General features: G+C 47.3%; 1 protein-coding gene across 1 annotated transcript; it reads right to left on the minus strand.

Annotated features, from left to right (window-relative positions):
• Positions 1 to 930: 930 nt before the first annotated feature.
• On the minus strand, positions 931 to 8989 carry MRI1 (methylthioribose-1-phosphate isomerase 1). Its single transcript, XM_063132240.1, has 6 exons — positions 8830 to 8989; positions 7374 to 7615; positions 7118 to 7287; positions 6504 to 6680; positions 3702 to 3926; positions 931 to 2055 (listed from the first exon to the last, which is right to left on the minus strand). The coding sequence occupies exons 1-6, from the start codon at positions 8959 to 8961 to the stop codon at positions 1922 to 1924; spliced, it is 1080 nt and encodes a 359-aa protein (XP_062988310.1). The 5' UTR covers positions 8962 to 8989; the 3' UTR covers positions 931 to 1921.
• Between the last annotated feature and the right edge of the window lie 222 nt (positions 8990 to 9211).

The following is a 9211-nucleotide window of genomic DNA, read 5'->3' on the forward strand; positions in this document are numbered from 1 at the left end:
CAAGATGTGTGTGTGTATGTGTGTGTGTGTGTACTCTGAAGCAATTTCTCTCTAATTACCACACAAACAAACAAGTGTGGACAGCTCCCTTCATCATGTCTTGCTTCCAAGCTTCCCAGGGGCAGCTGGCTGGCTAATCTTGAAGACAGAGTGCTGGATTTAATGGAGCTTCGGTGTGATGCAGAAAAGCATGTCTTACTACAGCAAAAGGTAAGCAACCGGCAGAAGACAGATTTTCTCCCCATCCTTACATCTTCCAACTTCAGCCTTCTCCTCCCAACAAAATACGCACCCCACGAAACAGCATTCGTATGATTTCACACTGACTGCATTTGCATGACACGCTAACCCACAGTGGGTTGCTTGCTTGAACAACTCATGATGGGTTAGCATGTCGTAAGAACCTGGATCAGTTTATCAGAGAACCCACCTCATAATCCATGGTCTGTTCAAGAGGTTGTTTTACCCACAATGGGTTAGTGTGACATCTGAGCCCAACCCAACGTGGGTCAAGGGCATCATGCAGCGAGCTGCTCTTCCCAAGCGTAGCTACGATCGCTTTCTGTGGTCGCGGCCAAGCTGCTTCCACTGCCCCTTTGCCCTGGCCAAAAAGCACTTGGAGGAGCTGCCACTGTCCCCTGCCAGCTCCTGCCAAGCCACTTGTCCCTGCTCCAACCATAATCCTGATTATGTTTGTTTGTTTGTTTATGCAAAAGGTTATCCCTGGGTTCAAAGCGTTGTCCTGAACCTGGGGGTACCCTGCTAAGAATCCCCACTTGCCTGAGTCCCCAGCAACTATTTTAAGCGTGCCTGAGATGCCGCCCCCTTTTTCTCTACCGATTGCTGTTTGGGAGAGAAAAAAAGGGGTGGTGTGCACTTTTATATGAAAATGGGGTGCTGTAGACAAAGCAAGGGATGCAGTAGAAGAGGGGATCCCTAAAGTAGGCTGTCAAAGGAAGCCTACTTTAGCATGACACAATGACCTGGTTTGCATGTAATGACATCCCAGAGTATGGATCGTAGTTGTTACATGTGAACCCTGCACTATGGTTTAACTATGGCTTGCTAACCATGAACAACCCAGAGTTCACAACCTAATAACAAGCTACAAGTTTTCTTCCTGAGTTGTTTGTGGTTAACGAACCATAGTTAAACCACAGTGCAGGGCTTGCATGCAACGACAACCCACAATTCAATGACAACCCATACTCAACTTATATTCTGGGTTGTCATTATGTGAGAACCAGGCTCATGAAGCAAAAAAAAAAAAAAAAGGATAGAGAAAGCAATAGAGAGAAAAACAAAAACAGCTATCGCTATCTCCAATTCACAAACAATCCACATGAATTAATTTGCTTTTGTGCAAGTAGGACCCCACAGTTTTCTTTCACTGGAGCTTTGGTACTTGTAAAAAATACTCAAGGCAGTACGTTCTGCCTTGAGGATGTCAAGGAAATAAGTTCTGCCTTGAGGCTCAGAACTATTTTCTGATGTTCCTGAAGTGGTTCCCAGGAGTAGAGGAACACAGCTCTTGACTGCAGCAAAGGGTCTTAAGAGCCACAAATTGCTCAGGAGCAAGAGACTCATCATCCTAACACATTTTTAAGGAGCGCCTTGGGAACAAGGCACTATAAAGCGATTGGAAAGAAAGAAAGAAAGAAAGAAAGAAAGAAAGAAAGAAAGAAAGAAAGAAAGAACAAGACCCACAGAGAATGCATGTTAACTGCACACTCACACCCACTGCCAAGTTTGGGTGGGTGGGTGGAGTAATTAACAAAATGTACAAATACAGAGGCAGAGAACTAGGTTAGAAATGTATCCCCATACAGCCCAAATGCTGAGCTCTCTAGTATATGGGATTCAAAATCTTCCTGATCCACGCTCTTGTCCAGAAATCCAGAAACAGCTTCGCTGGACTCGCTCATGCTTTTTCCATGCCCCGTGTCAGTGCTGCTTGAAGTTCAGCAGGCGCAAAGACACCCCATTCTGTGACAATGCCGCCAGTTATCAGTTCGTGAGGGGTGACGTCAAATGCTGGGTTCCAAACGCCAATGCCTAGGAACGAAGGAAGGAAGGATCTGCCATTGGTCCCACAAGGCGATAAACAAAAGTATTGAATCCCTCACTGGCTCAGCTAGCCCAACTCCCCACATCCATAATCAATGCTACATTTTATGGCCCCAGTTTTCCCAATGGGACAGAGGCATCTCCAAAGGAGAGGCATGTGCTCCAGCTGCCCAGAAAATATATGGTTTCCAGATACATAAAACAAAGCAGTCTGAGGATAGAAAATGGAAGACCGGCAAGAAAAAAAAAACCCTTTGGAGTGGAGATGGAAACGCTTGAGTTGGAAAGATAACCAACAAAGTGTGTTTGTTATCTTTCTCCGAGAGGAGTGTTGCAAACCCTCAGACTGAGGGTCAAATCCAGCCTGCCTGGGGCTCCCTATCTGGTCCTCTGGGGGTCCCCCTTTCTCCCCATTGTTGGTGGTTTCTCAGCTTTTGTGCAGTTCCCCCACCCCATTCTAAAAGGTTGAGATGCCTCTGCTAAGGCTTAGTTATTGGAAGTAAGAGCTTTGAGCTACAATATGCTGGTATGTTTGGTGTTTTAGTCCCACCCACCTTGCCTTTGGTCCCGCCCTCCACTGGAACACAGCCCCTGAGAGCTTCTCTGAGGCCTAAAGGAAGTTCAGCACCACTGCCCTGGAGTAACAATACATCCTAAGGGAAATAGCTGACATCTTCCATGCTATTCAACAACTCTGGGTTGTGATGAATGTGAGGGCCAAACAAAATGTTCTCCTAATCACACATAGGCTGAGTTTGGACAACACGCTAATTAACTGGAGGGGAGGGTAATAGGAACAGAATGGGAAACAACCGTTGATTAGCATGTTGTTCAAACTCAGCCATAGTGAAGTTATGTGCAATTGCATTCCCTATGCTCCTGCAAGCATACATGGCCCTGATTCAGATGGGGATCATGGTGCTTCAGAAGAGGAGGACTGAAGCTTCCCCCATACCTGTCTTTGTCCCCAGATTCCATATACATCCTGGGGTTAAAAAAGGGGGGTCTACATTGATTCCACATACATCTGCAAGGGGAGTGCGAGGATTTCCAGACAAAAGCTCCTCTGGGGTAGGGTGACCATATGAAAAGGAGGACAGGGCTCCTATTTCTTTAACAATTGTATAGAAAAGGGTATTTCAGCAGGTGTCATGTGTATGCATGCATGTGTAGAGTGACCAGATACAAAAGAGGAAAGGGCTCCTGCAGCTTTAACTGCTCTGATGAAGGGGAAATTTCACCAGGTGCTGCATGCATACAAATGACACCTGCTGAAATTCCCTTTTCTATATAACTGCTAAAGATACAGGAGCCCAGTCCTCCTTTTCATATGGTCACCCTACACTAGGGAGATAAGGAGAACATTTAGCTTGGCCTGGAGGATACTCAAGCCACTTTTCCTTGACTTAAAAAGGCTTACTGTAAACATGTGAGGCACATGGACTGCGCAGTCTGATGTGTCCCCCTGTTAAATCACAGATTACAAATAGAACCGAAGATGTTAAAGTTCCATCCATTTCTGTTCAAATATCCTTGCCATGCTCCGGCTGTTGGGTGGTATAGAAATGTAATAAATAAATAAATAAATAAATAAATAAATAAATAAATAAATAAATAAATAAATGCTTTGGTACCTGGAGCTGCAACTCGCACACCATTGATGTCAGTCAACTCCTGGCTTGGCCGCTCCTCAATAACGATTTGCCCACCATGTTCTAAGCTCAGGTCACATGAGGTGCTGGGTGCTGCCACATAGAAGGGAATCCCATGGTGCTTTGCAGCAATAGCCAGCTGATAAGTACCCACTTTGTTAGCAGTGTCTCCATTGGCAACAACCCTGTCTGCTCCCACAAAGACAGCTGGGTTGGGTTAAAAAAATGAAAGAAGATCAAAAGCCTAAAGTCAGGACCCAGTTCTTTAGTCATAAGTCTCTCTCAAGGCTAGACTATCCATAATGCTGAATAAGCTAAAGTACAGCAAAATGGGAGACCTTGCTACAGAGTTAAGTATCTTCCCATTATGAAGATCATCCCATCCTGCTTCCTGTACTTGGTTCCTTTAGAAATATCCCAGGGTATAGTCTGATGGCAAGTGATGTAGCCACTTTGATGAAACTAAGCAGGTTTGGGTCTGGTCAATGCTTGGATGGGCGACCACCTAAGAATCCCACATACATTGACTTTCGTTCTAACATGGAAGAAAGGCAGGATATGAACGAACTAAACTAAGAAGTCCCACCAGACCCAGAACATGGTAGATTCTCACCCATCCTAAAATGGGTTATGCAGTGTCAATATTTATAATAATCTGTGTCATGCTCAGAATACTAGTAGGCGAAGCAGCATGAAGTTCAGAAGATGAGAGGTAAGAGCAAGCTGGCTTTGGACAGAAGTTAGAACGCTGTGCATGTGTTCAAACAGACCATTGTATACAAGTGGGGAGCGATGATCATTTGGGGTGAACTAGGAGGCAAGGCTGAGAGGAGATATCCGATCCCTCTTTTTTCTTCTTGCCTTCTACCCAGCCAGAGTCTAGCTGGGAGTCCAAGAAACCAAGATTACATTAGCAAGTCTCCAGCTTAAGCAGAGCTCAACATAAAGTAAGATGCCTTACAGGGAATTGGCCACTGAACCATCTAGCTCAGTACTGTCTGCTCTGGGGGTGGGTGATATGCAGCCTGCAGGCTGTATGGGCCCACCACAGCTGTTCACATTCCCCCCACCCCAGTTGCTGCCATCACTGTTGCCCTTGCCCCGTTGAAATCCCAGCGATTCTGCTGGGAAACAAGGCCCAAACTCCCTTGTCTCTTGTTTCCCGGTAGAACAATTAGGATGCTATCAACGTAAGTAATATGTAATGTGTCTCCCATTCCAATCGGCCACAGTTGCCTACTTCAGGTCTATTCTGACCGGCAGCAACTCTCCAAGGATTCATATAGGGGTCCTTCTTGACCTGTTACCTGAAATCCTTTCAAGTGGAGACATTGGGGATTCTACCTGGGGCTTCCTTCGCAGAAGCACTGCACTCTACCTCTCAGCTACAGCCCCTCCCCAGAAGATTGCTCTGGCGGGGAAAGGTGAGCAGCCTGCGAAAAACCACAGAGGGTGGAGGTAGAACAGATGGTCTTCCTTTGCCTTTGCCTTGTCCTTCTGTCCTACATGCAAGCCTACAACTTCCTGTTGCAGGCAGCAATTCAAAGATTGCAGGCAGATCAGATTGCTGCTTCGTCCAGCCTACAGCTGGCCTTGGTACTTGGTTAACTTGCTTTAGTTGTGGGGAGGGGAGTTGTGGGGAGCCGGCAGGCCATCTGATCCTTCTCAGCCTAAGAATGGTTAAATTGGGCAGCTCTACTTCCCAAATTACTTGCCCCTCTCCCTCTCTGGCCAGCCCTTGGTTCCCATGTACATCCTAGTCTCTGTTGCAACTCAGCATGAAGCTCAGTTCATGGCTTGCTTCAAAGGGTCTCTGGAGGTACACAGTGGGAATGGCCTGTTTACAATTCTCTGAACTCCTTGAAGGTTGTCAAGATACAACTCTGTCAAATATAGGATCCCAGCCAGTGGAGGCTGGTGGCTCCGATTTTAGTGGATAGTTCAGCCCCTTGAATAGCTCCGTTGGAGTTCTGACTGAAACCCAGAGCAGATTCACAGCCCCACTGATGTCAGAGCAACCAGCCTCCACTAATCCTACAGATTGAGGATAGTGGGCACTCACTGATTATAGGATGGTCTAGCTTATGTGCACACCTTATTCCCCCACCCCCCCTCTCAAGAGTGAAGGATTTCTACCAACAGCAGAGAGCATTTTCTGCCCTCCCTAATTAGCACCTGATCCTTGGGGTATGTGGAGGGGTAGGGATGTGGGGGTGGGAGAAGCATGGCTTGTCAGATAGATAGGTTTAGCTAGAAAATACAGGTCAGCGTAAGGCCCCATGAGCTTTAATCCAGTGCTGAATTGTGGCAATTACCAAGGAAAAAAAACAGTCAGTAAAGTAGCCTCCAGAAGCAACCTCACCTTATTTATTTAGATCATAAACTGCCCAAAAGAGCTTTGACTACTGGGTGGCCTCACAACAACCTTCTCAGGTAGGCTAGGCTGAGAGAGAGTGACTAGCTGAAGACCACCCAGCGAGCTTAATGGCTGAGTGAGGATTTGAACCCAGGTCTCTCCAACATGCTTCCCTGGCTGCTGTTCACTTTGTGAACAATTGTCCCAGTTTCCCCCAAACATTTAAAAGGTGCTGAGCTACTCTAGTGCCATCAGCAGCTCAAACTATCTCCAGAAAACAGCCGATCACTACATGCTTGTGTACATAGTTGCTTACTAAACCAAATTGCGATGCTAAATTGCTAGCACAGGAGACTGGAGATAGACTAGTGTGGAGATTGATTCACTGCCACGTGCCACGCAGAAAGAGGGACACATAAAACATTCACCTGATATCTTTTTTTCCTTCATGGCCATAGATACCATGCTGTCAGCAATGAGAGTGGCAGGAATCTGCTCATACACCAGCTCGTAGGCAGTCAGCCGGGCTCCCTGATTGTATGGCCGCGTCTCCGTGCAGTAGACGTGCTCCAGACGACCCATGGCACGCAGGGAGCGAATTACACCTATCAAGCAACAGCATAAATATTGACAATACAATTGATTACTTTGGACTAAAGTAGGGAGGAGGTAGCTATCACCCTACGGACCGGTTCAACCATGGTTAGGCTACTAACCCTTTTCACAAAAAATGGTTAGTGAGCATGTTTAAACTGTGGTTATGTAGACACCATGGTTAGGAATGGTTCACATGACACACTAAGCCATAACGTTTAGCTCAAAATGCTTAACCACCACGGCTTAGTGCGTCATCTTAACACGATCATCATGTATTCAGAAGTAGAGCTAGAATTTCTAGTCCCTTTGTTTTTTTCAAAGAAACGGATAGTGAGGAATTAGAGGAACCTGTCAGAGATGGGAAGCTGGAATGCCTGAGAAGGGTGGCTGGAAATATTTTGTAACTGATGACAATGCTTCTTGAATTCACAGAGATGTCACTTACCAAGTGCAGTGCCATAGCCCGCGGTGGCCAGTGAGCCCGTGTTGCAGTGGGTCAGGACTATCACCTTGCCCTGCCCTACCTGCTGCAGAAGGTGACATGCCCCATGTTCCCCGATGCTTCTGTTGTCCTTCAGATCTTTCTCCAACATGGCTTCCGCCCAGTTGATCACACTGTGATGAGAAGTTACACTGACGTGCGTGTCCTTACCTATAAAGCTTACGGGTGGGAAGAGAAGGGGAAGTTGTTGGGCCCTCACCTTTCTCGCAAACTCTCGGCAGTAGTCCCATCACGCTTGGCCTCCTGGTGGACAAAGCGGCCCAGCTCCTGAGCTGCTCGGGCCATGTTGACAGCAGTAGGCCGGGCATTCACTAGGTAGTTCAGTGAGTCTGACACAAATGTTTCTAGGCTGCCCACACTCCATTCTGCATTTCCTTTATCATGCAGCTCCACCGCCAGGCTTAGGCAGCCCACAATGGCGATAGCTGGAGCACCACGCACCTGAGGGAAAGAAAACCCCTTTAGAGTGGGAGCCCCGCACCCTGGCAATAAAGAAATGGCAGCCATTAGGTCAGTCTTGCCCAAATTGGTCCCCCCCACAGACACAATGTTTTGGACCTCAGCTCCCATTAGCCTCAGCCAGCAAGGCTAACGCTCGGGAAAGCTGCAGAGTTGTAGTCCCAAACATCTAGAAGGCACCAGGTTCAGGAAGGTTACATTACAGCATATTCAGCACAGGTATAGTCATATGGAGGACACCTGGGAAATTAGGGATCCATAAGCAGCCAGGATCTGCATCTGCAGGAGAGGTGTCGCCTGGCCTCCAGCTAAAATCACACTGGGATGGCTCTTGCTGGATTGTGCCACTTCAGACTATTGATGGGGGAGTTCTCCCTTTTCTTTTTAAAAACTACTTGGCATGCTTATTTTCAATGCCCAGAGAATGAACTTTTGAACAGGAGCTGTGTCAGGTGGTTTTGCTGATCTTGTCACTCAGTTCTGAAAGGGCATTTGCTAAACAGATGGAGGCTCTGATTTTGGTAGGGCTGTAAATCCATTCTGGGTTTCAGTCAGAACCACCCAGAACTCTAAAGGAGCTATCCAAGGTGCTGAATGCATTTTGGGGATAGCGTTCAACACTTTACATTGTACAAATAAAAGTTACAAATACCAGTCTTAGCCACTGGAGAGACAACGACATATCCTACTTCTTGAACCTCATTCTTTCCTGCCAGTAATGTTCGGCTTTGTTCCGAAATCTCTGCCCGCATTTCTTTCCTATTGAATTCTACTACCAGACTCCGGGCTGAGACTCAAAAGTGCAGTGCCCCCCTCCCCCATCATAGCTTCTTTAAGCTTTGAAGGCTTTGCCAGTGGAACTCCTGCCTGTCGTGCAGCTCTTAAAGGTACAGGACCGTTACTGGAAGCAAATCGAGAGGCGATACAGTCCTATATTCTCCAGGTACCAGAGCAGCGGAGGCTGGTGGCTCCGATTTCGGTGGGGCTGTGAATCCATGCTGGGTTTTAGTCTGAACTAGCCAGAACCCTCAAGGAACCACCATATCTCCAAAATAGGTTAACGGACCTTGTAGAGCTCCTTTAGAGTTCTGACTGAAACCCAGAATGACTTCACAGCCCCACCGAAATCGGAGCCATCAGCCTCTACTGCACCAGCGCAAACTTAGCCAACAGCTCCTGCCCGGAAACAGCGGCACCTTCATGGCCCGGATGGCCTCCCAGCCGTGGCCCACGTTGCGGATCTCCTCGTAGAGGCTCTGGTGAGGCAGCAGGAGCTGATTGAGGATTTGCAGAGAACCCCGGCGGTAGCGGATAGCTTCTAAACTCATGGCTGCCTCCGAAGTTGGGCTACAAAGAGGCGGAGCAAGACGGCGGGGAGGAAAAGGTCCGTGTGGCTTTTATCAGACTGCGCTGGGTCCTAGAAGGAGCCCTGTCACCAGGCATTTCTTCAAGTAACGAGTAACCTTTACTGCTGCGCTAAAATTGAACCATCTCCACTACGGGAATCTTCTCCGATTACTTTCAATAGAAAGCCTACCTTGATCGGATCTTCTGGATAATAAATTCAGAGTGAAAACC

Source organism: Elgaria multicarinata, chromosome 8, assembly GCF_023053635.1.
Source record: "Elgaria multicarinata webbii isolate HBS135686 ecotype San Diego chromosome 8, rElgMul1.1.pri, whole genome shotgun sequence".
NCBI classification, from domain to species: Eukaryota; Metazoa; Chordata; class Lepidosauria; order Squamata; family Anguidae; genus Elgaria; species Elgaria multicarinata.

Coding starts and splice junctions, on each gene's coding strand:
- MRI1 (XM_063132240.1), bottom strand. CDS start 8,961: ATGAGTTTAGAAGCTATCCGCTACCGCCGGGGTTCTCTGCAAATCCTC. Junction 6,681..7,117: donor GGGCTATGGCACTGCACTTG/GTAAGTGACATC, acceptor GTTGCTTGATAG/GTGTAATTCGCTCCCTGCGT. Junction 3,927..6,503: donor GAAGGAAAAAAAGATATCAG/GTGAATGTTTTA, acceptor AACCCAACCCAG/CTGTCTTTGTGGGAGCAGAC.